Source organism: Crinia signifera, chromosome 2 (genome assembly GCF_055691185.1).
Source record: "Crinia signifera chromosome 2, ASM5569118v1, whole genome shotgun sequence".
Classification (NCBI taxonomy): Eukaryota; Metazoa; Chordata; class Amphibia; order Anura; family Myobatrachidae; genus Crinia; species Crinia signifera.
In genome coordinates this window covers 281,021,232-281,040,017 of record NC_139218.1, presented here as the reverse complement: position 1 = coordinate 281,040,017, position 18,786 = coordinate 281,021,232, and the positions used below count along the sequence as shown (strand labels likewise).

The window sequence follows — 18,786 nt, the reverse complement described above, 5'->3', positions numbered from 1 at the left end:
CATGAGCTGTATTAAAGCAATTCATTCATTCTTACTAAATTCCAATGTGGGTTGTAAAAATTTTTCTAATCAATAATATGGATAATAAGAACATGTCATACATAACTGAGGGTACAAATACTAGAATCAGTTCTTGCGACAGTCATAGGGTACTGTAGCAGTGAATTGGTCACACATTGATATGCAGTGCACTTGAATAATACAGTAAATGTGTGTGACGTGCCATTGTTTACGGAACATAATATCAATCGTCACTGGATTATTTCCCCACCCCCTTCCCATCTCTGTATATTAAAAAAAGGTCAGTGCTGGCTTATTATGACAGTGTATAACTCTGCAGACAATGGTGCAGATGATTAAGTGGACTGTGGGTTACTTCAACAGAAGGAAGACTGTGTGTTACTTACCTTCATTCTGTCCTTCTTCTTTGTGTGCACGGCTAAGAGGGAGTTGGTGGTAGTTACATCATTAGGCAACTCTGTTTCAGCCAACTCTGTCCCGAAAGACTGCAAAGTCTGTGCTGTTTGTTTAACCATTTGGGCAAAGTTCTCTATCGCCTACGAGAACAGAGTAACAATGAACATAAGAATACAATAATCAGGAATAACAGTATAACAAAGCCACTAGAACATCATTAATTCAGGGATATGTTGACTTATAAATGTTAAATGTAATATTCTCCACAGCCAACAAAAATGAATTGCATCAGTGTTCTACAAGAAGCTTGCTTGGTATTGCGTTCAAGCACAGCACACACCACTCCCAGAGTTACTGCACTTACTACACATGAAGAATGAGTCAGCCCCACAGAGACCTCTCCTCAAGGCAGTCAGCATTTAACAAATCCAGGAAAATTCACATTATCAGCAATACACTGGGAACTTACCATGCGATGTAAAAGCCAGCTTTTATGGCAATAATTTAATGTGCCACCGAGATCTTGTGTCAGCTGTGTCTTGTCAATATAGGTCTGTAATTCTGCTTCTGAATTCAGCATTATGATCTATGCAGAGTAGACAATTACATATGTTAGCTAGCTATACATTGTTTGGGAATATGTCCTTTCCTTATGTCAGTACAGTACTCCTATAAACCTTCACAAATCTTGTGTGTATGTTACTTAAAGGCATACACATGAAAAATATATACAAATGTCATTAGAAAGCTATGTAAAGCAGCTGGAGACTCATATAGACCAAGAGACACTGTGCCAAGCAAAATATGTTCTAATCCTCAAACTCCGCCAAACCATCCTGTGCTGACCAGTGTTTCTTAATTACTACAGCAACATTTTATTACAGGAAATCAGAGTACTGTACAAATTACAGTAGTTTCTACCTTGGCATAGTGTAACATACTTTCTTACTTCGGTCATTAAACATTCCTGACACTTTTAATACTGGATTTATATAAAGATATAAATACATACATACAGTAACAAAATTGAATAAAGTGGATGTCAAAAGAGGCAATTTTAGGCATTTTCTGAGCAACTTTTATTGTATTCTAGGGTATGTGTTATTATTGGAGGATAATAGAAGTGACTATTGAAACCTATGCTCTGCACAAATAGATGCACACTGTTCTAATCCACAACCTAGCAATATGTAATAAGGCATACAGCACTAGTTCTAGACCCTGCTGCTACTACTGTACATACAGTATAAGAATGAAAGAAAATCGCAAAATAACATCCAAGCTGTTTTCTCTTTCTAGTAACATGCATGACAAGTTCAAAATATTACATTTGTTGGAAAAACAGTGCTTACATGTAGACGACTCTGAAACACTATGTCCATATGTCACATCTGGAGGTCCCAGTACACCCTTTTGTGCAGAAATGGGGAAAAAAATTACTACTCCAGTAAAGTATAGGTGAGGTGGGCTATCTTACCTTTTACACCACTTTCACACCAGAAAATGCAGGGACTTACCCGGGAATACAGTCCAAGGATCATACAGGGACATTCCCGGGTTGTCCGCTTTCACACCAGCCTAGTACCTGTGTGAGGGGGGGAGAATTAGTATGGGTGGCGGGAGGCGGTGTGAGTGGGATGATGCTGGCGGGGATGACCTGGGATTGGCCTGGTGCTTGGAGCTGAGAGTGGGATGTGGGGGTGTGCATGCAGTGCCTGGTCACAGGAGGTCACCACTGGCAAACAGGAGCTGCTGCCCCACTGGGAGAGTCTCCAGTGCCAGTACTGTCAGCCCTGACCCAGCTCTCCTGAATAACAGGTGGGTGCTACGACTTTATGATGGCCAAAGCCACCCGCCACCATTCAAGCGATCTATCACATCCATCTCCCGGTAGAAGACAGACAGCCTCCCCAAGTGGCGGAGAGTGTACGGTGCTCTCTACCAGCACTGGGACCAAACCTGCATGGTAGCATGGTTGAAATACCTGCACATATGTCCCGGGAGCCTTTGACACCAGTGCTAGTCCTGGGTTGTTCCTGAAACCAACCCGGGAAATTTGGCTGGTGTGAAAGGGGTATTAGGGTATGCACCGAACACACCTTACTGGAGTATTCAGTTTTCCCATTACCGGCACAGCTTTTGAAACAAAAGGGTGCACTGCGACTTTTGAATCATGCTGTATAATGACTACTGAGAACTGCTTTTTGGCAAGAGGTGACTACTGGTTGCTCTAGGCACTTAAGAACATTGTGTATATAGATACTTCTTTTTTAAAAGCTATAAGTAATATTAACAAGAATATATAGCTAGTCAAGACAACTTACAGTATATACCCTGTTTTAAGTGTTTGTCACCTACCACAATAGCACACCCCCGGCTTCAGTATTTTTCCACGTCAGCCAGGGGTGCATTGAGCCTTTGGGTGGCACAGGCACTTAAGACAGGGGGCCCACACCCAATCCCTGTCAGCTATGTTCGAGACTCAGCATTGTTGGGGGTACAGTCACTCACTGCCGCAAAGGACAGCGGTCACAGCTGGTTGTCATCTGAGCTTACCTCACAGGTGCTGCAAAGTACCCTGGGATTTGGCTGGTGAGAATGACTGCAGCAACAGCTGGGCACTGCCACTGTGCGGCAGTGAGAAATCAGTGTTTGCAACAAGAATTCTAAGCAGCTGATCTTGGAACTTGTCGTTGGTGGATAGGAGTCATAGTGTGCGGCAACTGCTGTGCAGTAACAGAGGCCTCCTGACTCCGACTTCAGCATATGTCTTGTTACGATGTTCACTCATGGCCAGCTGACTGTGAGCACATAGAGGTAATGGCTGTGCTAGGTACTTACCGGTACCTTCATTTTAAAGTCATCTTTGTTCAGTTTTAATGCAATTTGGGACAGTGCACGCTGGAATATCCCTGATGGGCGCAAGACAATGACAAGCTGCAGGTTCCCAGGGAACGATGCCTATAGGATAGAAAGAGAAGACGAAGATAAGCAGACAATAAAAGTTCTTATAATTATTTTTAATCCAATACCCTTTATTGAATACCATTAACTAATTCCATTGTCTATATTTACTAGGCATTGTTGTTGTTAGTAAACACTTAATATTCTACTTTATGCTGTATACTGTAATGGTATGTACACACGGTACAATTCAGCATACAATTTATTCAAAATACTATATAGTCAAAACCGCATCGGGATTGCATGCAGAGGTGATCCCAATGCGCTCCCGCACAGCACAAATTGAAGTGAGATAAGACAGGGCTGCATTGACTAGATAGTACAGATCTGTACTATCTAGTCAAAATTGCTGCATGTATTCTGGCAGTGCGATTCGATCCTGATGTGATCCAATCGCATCGGGATCAAATAGCACGGCCGTCAACCGTGTGTACACACCTTAAGATATTCAAGAATTGGAAGAAGGACAAAAGCAGGACTACAGGGACCTACACACGGGGAGATGCTAAAGCATTCTGACTGATGTTAGATCGCTCAGCAAGATTGCTCAGCACACAGCGATGTGTCAGAGTGCTGAAAGATCTATCAGGGCCAGTGTTCTCCGGTGAGAACACTGCAGCGATGTAGGGGCATTTTCTAAGCGATCTAGTGAGATCGCTTAGAAAATACCGTCCAATAGCCCAGCGTGTAGGCCCCATACCACCAATGAAACAGAATTATGTAATCTCTGGGAGGGGAGGGAAGGGAGTGGTGTGGATACACTGGAGCTTTAAAAGCTTCCATATAGATTGCATGAGTGATGTTGTAGAGAAATGTCTTCTTTACCTCCCTTTTTGTGGGTTTATACATAGTACGAACTAACAATATATCGGGTACTATCCACCTATGGATTATACTGGAACATTACCATCACTTGGCACAAGCAGATTTACATAGGACCTGGCGCCAGGAAGGGCTGTTTGGCACGACTGTGGCGAAAAAGTGTATTAGGGCTCATATGTAAAGCATATGAGGGCACATCTGTATGTTGTATGGCATGGGTTGGGATCATTTGGTCTACAGCATGATGGTCGACAGTCATTAGGTCGACACCATTAGGTTGACATGGGAAAAGGTCGACCTGGGTGTATGTCGACGTGGGAAAATGTAGACATGGGAAAAGTAGACATGGTTCTAGGTCGAAAGGTCGTTAGTTCGACAGGTCATTCGTTCGTCAATGTCTAGGTCGACAGTGAAAAGGTCGACATGAGGTTTTTCACAGTTTTTTTTACCTGCATGTCAACACAGTCAACACATGGACACAGTTCAAAGTGCACCGCATCCCCTCGCATCGCTTGCTGTGCTCGGCACACTATTTTATTCTCCCACAACTCCCTAGTGGATGGTAGGGCATGCAATACCGCCTGTCGGCACATGTCGGCTCAGAAAACAGTGAAAAACCCCATGTTGACCTTTTGACTGTAGACATAGACACTATCGAATTAATGACCTGTCGACCTAGAACCATGTCGGCCTAGAACCATGTCGACCTAATGACTGTCTACCATCATGCTGTAGACCAAATGACCGCATCCCGTATGGCACTTGCTTCCTTTTAAAGGCCACATAAAGCATGTAAAAACACGGTCCTAAAAGAACACTGATGCATATTCTCACACCAGAATAATAGGCCCTTAAACAAAAAAGTGCATATTCCTATGTTATTAGCCGCCTTCAAACATTTTAAAGAATAACATATATGTAAATGTCCTTATAGAATATCTGACATTACATGCAGCCTTGTGACTTCAAGTCGTAAGTCTTTTCTTTCTTCATTTTTCCCAGAAATGACCATTCCTCCTTACTAGTAATATAAAACAGTATCTGCAGGATCTGCATCAGCAAAGCAGTAGCACCACTGGTAAGAGAGCTGCCGCCTCTTACCAGTGGTGCATGACATCTTTACAAACCATCCACACACTGAGGACTGAGGTATACAATCTACAGGCTGCCTCTGATGGGAAGGCTGCCACTTATCCTGTACTATATCCAAGATCATTTCTGCCAAAACGGACATCTGAAGCTCACAAGATTTGAAAAATAAAAACGCCTCCATCTAAATATCTGTTGTGGCTAATGACCTAAATTAGGCACCATTGTATGACACAAACGCTGAGAATACAAATACTCATTAGCCATAAGGCCAATGATCCACACAATCATGGGAATGTTCCGTGACAATGCGTAATACTGTGTGAGCATAAGACCCACTTTGATCTATAGCCCACAAGGGACCAGAGTAGTGTTATAAAGGGAAAAAAAGGAAATGCTAAGCTTGTGCTCCTGTTCTGTGATAGGGACTGTGAACTATTTACATAATATTACATTACATATTTGTTATAAGAACAAGCCCCCTTCAAACAATACGGGAGAAGAGATATCCTTTAATGATCAGTTGCATTCAACACCTTAAAGGCCAGACTGACATATCCCTTATGTTAATAATCTGATGCCCAACTGCATATAAGGTTCTTTTCAGGACACGTAGCCAAGTATTTGGTTTGTTTAAGTAGATCCGTTAACAGACTACTTCTGCATATAGCTGCATGACAGCACAGGCCGACTAGAAGCAGAATTAGCAGGAGGTAGCCTACTTCGCTATGCTACGTCATACATGCAATCCTCCGTATGGTGGGTCTTCTACAGCACAGTAATTAATATTCAGATAAGTAGTAGCACTAAACCACAACAACATTAATAGATTTTAGTCTCCAAAGATTTCATGTGACTGAGCAACTTCATCTATGTATGATTTGGAGAAATCTAATTGATTTGCAAAACAAAATCAAGATAAGAAACAAAAATAACCAAACATCTATGATGATACTACAGGCCTCTGTATGCGACATGTTACTGATGATGATGATGATGAAGAAAACATGACAATAATTGTGTAATGACCACTAGTATTTATCAATATTGTACCTAAACTGGATGCACAGATAACAGTCGAACATGGTGTCTTACAGGTACGACAATATTACAGTCTTTTTGAATAGGGGGGTGGGGGTGGTGAGAAATATCTGTATTAAAAAGAAGAGACTTACCGCAATTCTCAATATTGATGCTTTTATTGAAGTCCATTTGTCCAGTCTTCGGTCAATGACTAGGATGAATCCAATACCTGCATCTTGTAAACTAGACGTAAATATAGAAACAGGGAGAAAAGCTGCAGTTATTATTATTCCACGTGCGGCCGCTGCCTCCTCACTATGGTGCAGTTTTTTAACCCTGTACTCACTCAGCAGAGGAGAGAAACGCAGAGGGATTTACACAGAATCACGGTCACCTTCCCATGTGGGGTCCATGGAAATGGTTTTATGTCACCCATGTGAAGTCAGTTATTCCATTTTAGCTCAGTCTGCGGCAGCCTGCATGCCCTTGATTTTCCGGCCAATCACAATTGCAAATGGTTTTACAGAAAAACCACCTATCATTCTTAGAAGCAAATGTTGCATATCCGTACAGATGCATTGATTAGACTGCACACAGTCCAGCTACAGCCCTTAGAATCTGCTTGTGTTAAGCATCCATTGACCTGAAGATCAATCTGTTTGCACAGTAAGGGTAGTGGTTCCACCTTAATCACAGCATCATAACACAGCTGGCTATGGAGGAGATGTTGATCTCAGATGAAAATCCCCTTCATTGCTAACTGAACAAATGACCTCAGTCTATTCTCCTTTCTGCTCTATTTAGCTGCATATGTTCTAGTCACAGCCTACATATATCTACTTCCATTCGTGGATTTCTGAAGCAGAGAAATTGTGCAGTGCCAGCAGCATCTGACGGGGGTGGGGGCCAATCACAGCAGCTTGCAAGAATGAAAAGGCAAATGCTCAAAGACCGACAAGAATAGCACATTATGCGAGTGTTGCATTTTAGATGAGGAAACACTGTGCAGAGTTGTGCGTAGGGACAGTCATAATATAGGTCGAACATTATTACATCAGATGCATGCTCATTTACTCTGAAATGATACATTTACCATTTAGTATTAGTCTATCATTTCCAGATATTTTCTGTTAATATGAGAGAAGAAAATAAACTGCTACACTGTATTTGGAATCTTTATTCTCTACTCAAAATATTAACCCATCTCCTCAAATACTTTATCCACCAATAGGTCAAAATTCAGAGGCCTATGTGAAGATATTTACAGATATTTAGAATATTTTTTCCTGTGTATGATCATGTCTCCTTTAGAAGAAAAATATAATGTGTATTGCTATTTTAATGAAAGACTCACACCCAATCCTGCACTGAAGAGTCCTTGTGAGTATGAAAGAAGTTGCTTGGTGATTAATATTCTCTCTTAGAACAAGCCTATGTCATACTCTGAAAGGCACTGGGTAAAGTATTGAACTGGGGCAGGCTCCAAGCACTGCAATTTATCTTCTGAATGACATATGCTGTTCTCTCATTTATATTCCCACCACCATTATCAATACCCTCAACACACTCATCCACCATTGCATGACATGCATCCCACTTCAAGACTACATGAAACTTCAATTTCTCTCCCTATTCTCTATTAAATTGTAATTCGCCTGAAAACCTACCCTTGCTTCATTGCTGGATTTATCCAATCTCTATGGGTGCGGCCAGAGGCATCACTAGGGTTGGTGTCACCCGCTGTAGTGACTCATGGTGTCATCCCACATTGGGCCTCCTCTCATCAGGCTCTTGAGCATATTGCAGAGGAATAGCTGCCCTATGCGTTATTAATCACATAAGTTAGTACATATGCAATTAGTTTTGTTGTTTTGGGTGTACCATACTTGGCACTGTGGCTCTGCAGCCTCTGGCAATGATAAGGTAACCCCCCAGGCAACAAGCACAAAGACCCTCTTGCAACAAGCAGGTAAACACCCCCCGCCCAACAATGAGCAAGTAAACCCCCTGGCAACGAGCACATACCCCCTGGCAACAAGCACATAACCATTCCATCCCCCTGTCAATCAGCAAGTAAATCCCCCTGGCAATGAGCACGTAAACCCCTTGACAACAAGCCGGAAACCCCCTATGCAATGAGCATGAAATCCCCATTGGCAACAAGCATGTAATCCCCCCTGGCAATGAGCATGGTACTTATGTAGGTAGACGGTACTTATGTGTCTATCAATCTCTGATCGCAGACCTATGCAAATTCGCACAGCAGCAGTTAGGTGTGAATCAGGCCCTATATTGTTAAGAATGTGTACTCCCATTGGTCCATTAAGCTCAATCCTGACTATATCGTCAATGACAGCTATACTCCTGGATGTGGCCACAAATACATCTTTTGTGAAATATTTCAGTGTTCACAAAATATATTGTTTGTCCTGGATCTAGTTCAAGGGAATGTTTGCCTTAAATTTCCTTTGAGGCTGCCTCCATCCAGTTTCAGTGCACATCCTCATGTTCTACTACAGAGTGAGCAGTACAGCAAAATGCAAGTTCAATGTGGGTTGTCCTTTGGTGTGGCCTCTATTAGTCAGTTATTTTATGATGGAGGCTTTTTAGTCCTCCACATATGGTCTTACAGCACATTTGTTTTGTAGATAACTACAGCTCCATCAAGCTCTCTGTGAGCAGGGGAAGGGAACTACTCCTGTCATTCCTTAATGTGTAAATTGCCAGGACGGCCCAGAGGAATCTATTCCTGCTTCTCCTAAAGTTGGCCAGAGTCTGCATTGCCCATGGCTGGATGGTATCTGATCCCCTATCTCTCTATCTCTCTCTCTCTCTCTCCTCCTGGATAGCTTTAATTAATATTACTGAAGCTCATTAGAGATTTATGTATCAGAAGAGAGGATGCCCCTCAAAGTCTGACAGAGTCACTGTGGCAGGAATCCAATTATGCTCTGGTTGACTCTTCCAAGGACCTTCCACCTGTTTTTTTGATTTGCCTCTGTCTCTCCTTGAGCCCTTGCCTGGCCGTGAGACTGTTTGATGTTGAGATGTGTATTTCTGTTCGATATCAGTATATACTTTTATTTGTACTGTTTATTAGCATTTTTCTTGTTCTGATGTACATGTATGTTTTTTTGTAGGATATTTTATATTATTGCTATTTGTTGGCGAGATTTTGTTTTGTGTCTGTCTTTTTGTTTGTTACTTAATTTTTCAAAATTAATACAAATTCTTTTTTTTTAAAGTAACCGATGTGAGCGTCTATGAAAGTTCACAGCTAAAATATGGTTCCTAAAAACCGTTGACGAAAACCAATATATTCAAAGAAGATATTACTAGTACAGGTTGAGTATCCCGTATCCATGTACCCATTATCCGAATTATTCCAAAAACCATGGTTTTTGGAATAATTCAAATTTTTTTTTTTACCCCCCTAACCCTCTTTTCATACTTACCAAGTCCCAGGGCGTCCACAGCAGGCCTCCGGCATCTTCTCCAGGGCCTCCAGCAGTCCCAGGAATGCATTGCGCGAGTGTGCCGCGCTGGTGACGTCACCGGTGCGTGTGCACACCCGCGCAATGCATTCCTGGGACTGCTGGAGACCCAGAGAAGATGCCGGAGGCCTGCTGTGGACGCCCGGGGACTGCGTGGATGCCGAGGGACAAAAAAAAAAAATCGAAAACGAAACGAAACAATCCCCTATCCGGAATGCTTGTGGTCCCGAGCATTTCGGATAAGGGATACTCAACCTGTACTTTGTCATAAGGCCATTATTTGGTAAAGCTAACCAAAAATGAAATGTTTTTCATGATTACATGGCCAAAGTGGTCACTGTTCCATTGGTGCATATTGATTATCTATAATTATTACATCTTAGGTGATAGAAGAAAAATTCAGATCCCAAAAACGTGCAACGAAATATACCATGAATAACAATTCAAGTCAGAAGCTGGAGTAAGTATGTAAACTGCAGAACTTTATAAATAGAAAAGGCAAAGCAAAGGAAAAACAAACATTAAAAACCAGAGATGACTCAACAGGTTTTAATGTTCTACGTGAGGAAAGGTTTCTGAAAAAGTACTGATAGATCTGCAGTTGTCTGATCCCTGTAGGGTGATGTTTCTATTAAAGTCTTCCCTTCAAGAAATGCTGAGGATATTTTCTTTCCGTGGCAAGAGCTGTCACATGAGATTTCCAGCAATGGAGGACTAGAATGCCTACAGTGTAAATTCAAAGCGACACACTCTTATACACAGTGACACACTGCTCCATCCCAAAAAACCCTCCCATTGCGTCTCTAGAGTGTTACTTTTACACAATCGTGGACTAAACATTACAGTATAAATAAAAATCTCCTGCTGAGAATAAAATATATTTTAATATAACATGCCACTTACACAGAACTAGCATACACTATAGGGGTGTTCAATCCTTGATGGTTTTTCTGTCAGTCGGGAAATCTGCATTTCTGCCAATTTTTGGTAGACCTATGCAATTTTAGTGCCTATATTTCGACTGTTGGAAAAATTGTCATCAGAAAACACGTGGATCAGCGTATAATGCGCCCATCTGCGTGTTTTAATTGAAAAGGTGGTCATTTTTGACTATTTTCCACCAATGCAGATTCAACTTTTTAATAAATTCGAACCTGCATCGGCAGAGTTTGTTTTGTATACACGCAAAAAGTGAACTGTTTTCGGTGGAACCTGGTTTAGGGAAAACATGGGCAGTGCCACACCTTGTTGCAAATTAAATAAAGCAAATAACGTTTTGGTAACTCACCCTACAGGTAGAGTATTAAATCTCAGTTGTCACTTATACCCCTTTTCCAGTGCCCCTATAACCCGGGTCATTGCTGGGACAATCCAGGTCTCAGTTCAGTGAAAAGGGTAAATCTGGGTGCAGTGACCCGGCGTTCCTGTTGTACACTACCCCTAAACTTGGGAAGGACCAGTATTAGGGGGCAGAGTAAACATGTAAGCCGTTTACAGCATGGGATTATCCTTGAGGTCGCTACTTTTTAGTTTCTGCAGCAAATTTTGTCCACATGGAGCCATTCTCATTGTACCTGTCTCCGGCGCGCCAATCACTGCGGTGCGCTGGGGATTCTGGCATGTCTGCGTCTCCGATGCTTGCCCGCCCCATTCCCGGCAATGGACATGCGAGCGTCCCAGACGCTAGCGTGTCCATGTATGCTGGCAGGCTACCCGCCAGATCGGAGCATCTGGCGCACCAGCGGCAACAATGAGGCTGGCTCCATCTGTAAAAGCAGCGTAGTACTGTCGGCAACTGATGTGGACGTTATGTATAGGCAGCGCTACTACTGACCTCAACTGTTGTGGGCATTACATATAGGCAGCGCTACTGTCGGCAGCTGGTGTGGGAGTTACATATAGGCAGTGATACTACTGTCGGCAGCTGGTGTGGGCGTTACATATAGGCAGCGATACTACTGCCGGCAGCTGGTGTGGGCGTTACATATAGGCAGCGATACTGCGGTCAGTAGCTGGTGTGGGCATTACATATAGGCAGCGATACTTCTGTCGGCAGCTGGTGTGGGCATTACATATAGGCAGCGATACTACTGTCGGCAGCTGGTGTGGGCGTTACATATAGGCAGCGCTACTACTGTAGGCAGCTGGTGTGGGCGTTACATATAGGCAGCGATACTACTGTCGGTGACTGGTGTGGGCGTTACATATAGGCAGCGATACTACTGACAGCAACTGGTGTGGGCATTACATATAGATAGGCAGCAATACTACTGTCGGCAGCTGGTGTGGGCGTTACATATAGGCAGCGATACTTCTGTCGGTAACTGGTGTGGGGGTAACGCATCGCTACTACCGTCAGCAACTGGTGTGGACATATAGGCAGCGCTACTACTGAGGGCAACAGTGGACATTATGTATAAGCAACACTACTACTGTGGACATTTTGTGTAATAGGCACTACTATGAAGCGTAATGTGAATAAGGGGCACTAGGTGCTGTGCAGGGCAATAACTAGGTGTGTGCCAGTGGTGCCTTGCCCATTTGCACTATGTGGTCCAGCAGCTGCAGTTATTGATTGGCTGTCAGACCGAGGGCTCAAAAGCTGGCGCCATATTTGAAAATCAATTCAGTGTCTCAATGCAGTATGCCTTCAGTACACAGTGAGCAGTACTGAAGGCATACTGCATTGGGCACTTCTCTGGCCATTGTGTAAGGGGCACTACTGGTGGCATTATGTGTATAAGCAGGAGTACTTGGGGCATTACGCATAGCATAATGTCATATGTGCATTTAAGTGTGCAGCATATTGTGTAAGGGGAATTACGGTGTGTGGCATTATGTGTAAGCGCATCACAATGTGTGGCATAATGTTAAATAGGCAGTACTGTCTGGCATTATCATGTGTGCCATAATATGTAATGGGCATTATGGTGTTATTGGTACTGTTATGTACCCTTCCACGTAAAGCCACGCCCCTAATTTTTTGGCACGCGCCTACAGCGTGCATTCTCCCAGTTCTCCCTGTGGTAGTGGGGCAGTCACAAATTCACTTTCTGGCACAGGGCACCAAAATGTCTAATTATGGCACTGATGCTATATAATGTGAATAAGATGGCGTACTGTGTGGCATAATTTGAAATGAGTATAATATTCTTTGGCCACGTCCCTTCCTTGTGATACCACACATCTTTTTTTTGCGTGCGCGGTCCCTTTGCAAAGTATGAGAGGGCGCAAATGTGCTTCAATTTACTGTGGGGTGATAGCAAAGCCGACATAATGCAATTGTAATTTAATTTGGCTCCCCCTCCCCGAAGGCCCGAGAATAACGGTAATACGGCATGGTGGGGACTAATTATGTAAGACGTCTAGTCACAACACCGAGCAACCACAAATACTGCTGTTGCTGTGCTGCTTTTCAGGCTCTGAGTCCCAATATTTACAGTAAGTGCAAGTGTGTGTATGAGGCAGCATTTGTATTCTGTTTTCATTTAGCCCAACAACGTGCCAAGATGGGGACGCACTAGCATCTCACATGCTTGCGTGTCCCCTATCCGCAAATGTAATGAGCAAGTGTCATGCATGCGTGTCCCATTCTCAGCTAATGGCGCGTCGAGACGGGCAGACATGCCACATTGTTGGGTTGAATGAAAACGGCTCCAACTGTACTTAAAATAAGTATATACTGTATCTATATAGTGGGGTTTTTCCCCACCATTAGGGGCAAAGGAATTTGATGTAGATAAAGCAGCGCCACTCAGTGTACCATGCCACCACCCTGGGTCTACGGCACCATCTATTACCTTTAGTGTAGTTGTGGCAAGTGAAGGTGACCTAGTCAGATACCTTAGAAAAGGGTCTTAAATTGCCCCATGTGTACCCCCTTAAGGCTTTAGGAGGGGAGCTCTTGAACATGTCATACCTCCCCTGAGAGGTGCTCTCCCTCCTCCCTTTGTTCAGAATTATACATGGGCTGAAAACTGCCTCGGGACCACTACTTCTCGACTGCTTGACCTGGCGCAATACAATGAGAGTAATCTGAGGATTCTTTATATGTGAGCCAGTTTAACCACGTATCAGTAAAAGTCTGGGGAGAATCCTTCAAGAAGGATCAGATCCTCCATGGACATGTAAAGATCTATTCTGCGAAACCAGTGTGCAATGGGAGGGGCAGAGTTGGATCTCCAATGGCAGGGCTGCACCGATTCTTAACCCATCCAAAATATGGTGCCTAAATGCCTTGAGTAAAATAATGTACTATTAATAATAGTTATTTATATAGCACTTTTCTCCCAACATGGCTCAAGTGCTTTACATTTACAGCACACAAAACAAAACAAGCTTATCGGTGGATATTAGTGAAATGCTTGAGAGAACAGGAAAGTCTTGAGTCTATTTTTGAAGGATTCTACAGTGGGGGCCTCTCGCACTGTGTGGGGGAAGTGAGATCAAAATGTATTATCGATAAATAATAATTGCTGTAAAAAGATTGACCCAAATAGAACCAAATGAAATATGCTATACTAGTTACCAGTATGCCACATTATAGTACCTCCACTTCATATTGTGCACATTACAGTGCACCAGTTGAAATCAAGTAAAATGATGCCCTCCACTTCATTTTATAGCACATTATAATGAGCAACCCCCAAGGTAAAAGTTTGTAAGGGCCTTTATATAATGCCCAATAGTGAAAAAGCATATAACACATGTAGCTTTGACACTAAAGAGGGGCACCACTCTCCTCTGGGCTCCATAGTAGTTGTACTCTTTGCACCTATGGTAGCTATGCCCTTGTCTATAACACATGTAACTGTGACAGAGAAGGAGGGCCCCTATCACCACTTTGCCCCATAGCAGGAGCACTCCTTACACCTATGGTAGCTACTCCCTCCTATATAACACATGTAACAGTGATAGGGAAGGAGCCCCCCCCCCCCCACCTCTGTGCCCCATAGCAGTGGTCATCCCTGCACTTATGGAAGCTACACCCTTGCAATCCTATAAATCCCACCAGAAATTTGCAGGGTGATAGCAGTCAGGTGTCCTGGCATGAAGCATGTCTGGTCAGAAAAGCATGTCAAGACCAAGAGCTGAAATTTGCATGGAGACGGGAAAATCCCCATCTCAACGAGGGCCATGCAAATTTCTAACAACTTTGGGACAGAGAAACTAAGATGGGTCTAATTCTATTGGAGCCTATCAGTAATTACTCATTTCTGCTTTGTTTAGGGTGCACAGATTGGTTGTACTTTCATTGTTAAAAATACTATGGAGTCATTATACACCTTTTTCCTTAACAGCAATTATGTAGAATATCTAAAAGCTTGCAAATGAATGACTAAATGTATTATATATGTTTATACCAACGTTCCGAGTGGATGACCATCAGAACAAGACGTAGGCTACAACACAGACTGGGTCACACCTATTGAGGAGCTGACAAGAGCTAAACACAGCATAGAGTTCTTTCTCTGCATATAAAGTGCTACAGAGACAGCCTGCCACATTGAAACCCCTTATTGAAGATATTAAAGCAACTTCCTAGGGAAACACTAAGCATTTCCTAAGTACGGAAAGCTTAGCTAACAAGAAGATGGGGACCGAAAAGATGATCATTAGATTTAAACGTTACACTTGACCAAGATGACTGCCTTATCTTTTATGTGGTCAAGTCAACAAAACACTTAAGACCATCTTCACCCTTTGAGTGCCAACATCTGTGAGAGATGCACAAAATATATGCTAAAAATGCCAGCGTCACTCACATTTGTTATGTAAATTCAAATAAAAAATGTATCAAAAAAGATTATATTTCCGATATACGGTAACATTACAGGTCATTATGATGAATAAAAATGTTTGCTTGGCAATTTTCACACCTATTTTGATTAACTCACATGGCACCCAAAGGGTTAACATATGTGCAACTCCACAAACATACTTTAGGCCTGAAATACATTCCTATAACTGGAAATTATAAGGTTCATACAAACTAACTTTAGGGTCCCTACCTTTGACATTTGGAAGGACAATGCATCTATAGCCTTGGTTAACTGAATGGACTACTGTGCTTAATTTACTGTTGCAGCAAACATTAGCTCTTACTGTCAAATTCAAAGATTTTCTGCTACATAAAGAGCCTTGGTGGATGAAGGCCAAGTCGAAATCTGGGAGTATCAATTCAGCTTGCCATCTGTAAGGTCTTCACTCAAGTATATACAAGAGTTAGAGGTTTAACAACACAATCTCTCTGCTGGCTAAACACCACTAGTGATGGTGCCAGTAGATATGTTCCATGTGAAAATCCCAAGGCAGGAAACCTCTGAACACATTATCAAAGAGTGGAGACTATAAAGAGAGACTGTCTGCAGAGCCCATACATAATCACTATGGTGCAAGATTTCTGGAGCCTCAATCACTGCTATTGTACAATAGGTTACAGCAAATACACAAATAGCCATTTTACAATCAAAGTTGCCTACTAACTTTAGTGACATCTGAACTTTACAACATGTGGACCATAACACTGAAAATAGGTCATTCACCATGTTAAAAGTGAATATCCTGCTGTATAATGTATAATAATAATCATGAAAAGAACACTCAGAAAAAATAACACCTTACAGGACATAGGCAGATTGCTCCTGAGAAAAAGGAAGGGTGTAGCTTTACAAAAGTGTAATCATAATAAATCTCTTGTACTATACAGAAGAGGTTCCCAAAGGAGGTCCTCAAGACACCCCGATGGTCTAGGTTTTAAAATTATCCATGGCTCAGCAAAGATGGTTAAATCAAATTGACTGAGGTACTAAATTGAGGGTTAGATGCATGAAGCAGTGATAAGGGAGGAGAAGTAAAAAAGTCCCTGGTACTTTATCACCGGCCAATCCGTTCCTAACTGTCCCTTTTTAAACCCAGCCTATAACCTTAAAGGTGCCCATACACTAGTAAGATTTATCTGCAGATCTGGCTGGTTGGAACAAAAACATGGTTATGGATGAGTGACAGTTAGTCAGTTTTCCAGCATGTCCAAGAACATGGTCAACTGTCATTTGCTCTCATCCATAACTATGTTTTTGTTCCAACCAGACAGATCTGCAGATAAATCTTAACAGTCAGGAGCTGATTGGACGGTGATAAAGTACCAGGCACTTTATTACTTCTCCTCCCTTATCAATGCTTCATACATCTACCCCTCAGTCACCAGTGGCCAAACATGGATCTACTTAAAACCTGGATTATTGGGGGTGCCATGATTACTGCATTTGGGAACCAGTGCAATCAGAGGCGTAACTCTGGGAGGCAATGGAGTAATCTGCCTCCAGGCTCCTGCTCCCAAGGGGGCACCTCTCCCCCCCCCCCTGTAAGTTTTAATCAGTTAATTGAAAGCTGTCAATATGGCTTCTGTGGCTGACTCCCCCTCCTAACATCATTTTTGCAAGTGGCACACCCTGTATTAGAACCAGAGCCGGCCCTAGTCTAAATGAAGCCCTAGGCAAGATTTTGGCTGGTGCCCCCTAGCACCGCCACTAGTTCCCTCTCTGACCCTGCTCCCCTTTCCCAAAACCATCAACCCTCATCATAGCAGTCATCATTTTGGTGCTCCTACCCGCAATATTTTAAATAGAAACAGTGCACAAATTCGGTTCACAGCCCAAACAGGGGTGTGTTCTTGCTGGGAAGGGGCATGGCCACACAATAGTACCCCCAATTCAAATTATGCCACACAGTAGTGCAACTTTATTCACATTATCATGCGATGGTGTCCTTTATTCACATTACATCACACAATAGTACCACTTTACCTTATATACATTACTCCTCACATTATTCACATTATACCCTTAGAAAAAAATCCTGAGAAAATATTGTCTTTTAAGCACCTCCATGGCCACACTGCAACCCAGCACAAAGCAGTGTGTGCTGGGAAGAGGAGAAGAGCTGCAGCTGCTGCTGTCACTTAAGGGGAGGGGGCCCGGGGCCCCCACTGGGCCCTTCCATCAGACTTTGGCCTGGGTAATTTGTACCCCCTACCCCTTTCTCTCAGCACCCCTGAAAATACCACACAGTAATGCCCCTTACACATGACACACATTATTAATGTCCTTATAATCATAATGCCCCTTACACATTATGCCAACCTTTATTAATGTCCTTCATACACATAATGACACACATAATGCCACTTACACATATGTTGCACATTATTAATGCCCTTATACACATGACACACATAATGCCCATCAGGGCTATTTTTCAGCAGGCTCCAGCAGGAACTGAGGGGTAGATTTATTAAGCTCGGTGAAGTGATAAACTGTCTGTTTATTTATCACCGGCCAATCAGCTCCTACCTGTAAAGTTACAGGCTTGGTTTGAAATATGACAGGTAGGAGCTGATTGGCCAGTGATAAAACCCAGACAGTTTATCACTTCACCAAGCTTAATAAATCTGCCCCAAAGGCCATTATTCTAGTTCACTCTTTCTGACAAAATATTTCTTACATGGACAAAACCATGCGCACTGCAGGTGAGGCAGGTGTAAAACCCCACCCAAATCTAATTATCTCTGCACAAGTAACACCTGCCTCACCTGCAGTGCACATGGTTTTGTCCAATATTTTGTCAGAAAGAGTGAACTAGAATAAAGGCCTCAGTTCCTGCTGGAGCCTGCAGAAAAATAGCCCTGATGTTCATTACACATATGTCGCACATTCTTAATGCATTTATACATGACACACATAATGCCCCTTACACATATGCCAAACATTATTGCACAACCAACCCACCCGCAGACAGCACTCGCACAGCCACTAACACTGTGACCTCTGCCTCTGCTTGGATACAGATGTTTCCTCATACTCAATAGGCCATGCAGCTCCTGGCCAGTTCTGCTAACGTTGTGTGCCTTTTTTTCTGAAATTTTGTCTTATTTGCATTGTTATGACCAGCACACACAAGGAGCTTCCAATGATTAAAA

At 42.7% G+C, this 18,786-nt stretch overlaps 1 protein-coding gene across 13 annotated transcripts in view; it reads right to left on the bottom strand.

Moving 5' to 3' along the window:
• MCF2L (MCF.2 cell line derived transforming sequence like) overlaps positions 1-18,786 on the bottom strand; it is a 244,660-nt gene that overhangs the window by 58,143 nt on the left and 167,731 nt on the right. For 12 of the 13 annotated variants that reach the window (XM_083168689.1, XM_083168698.1, XM_083168692.1 and 9 more), the window contains 4 exons: positions 6,468-6,558; positions 3,259-3,378; positions 887-1,003; positions 408-557 (listed from right to left, as the gene is read on the bottom strand). In XM_083168689.1, coding sequence (XP_083024815.1) covers positions 408-557; positions 887-1,003; positions 3,259-3,378; positions 6,468-6,558 — 478 coding nt within the window. Of the gene's footprint in view, positions 1-407; positions 558-886; positions 1,004-3,258; positions 3,379-6,467; positions 6,559-6,661; positions 7,230-18,786 lie in introns of those variants that run through there. The other variant, XM_083168702.1, reaches the window with a different exon arrangement.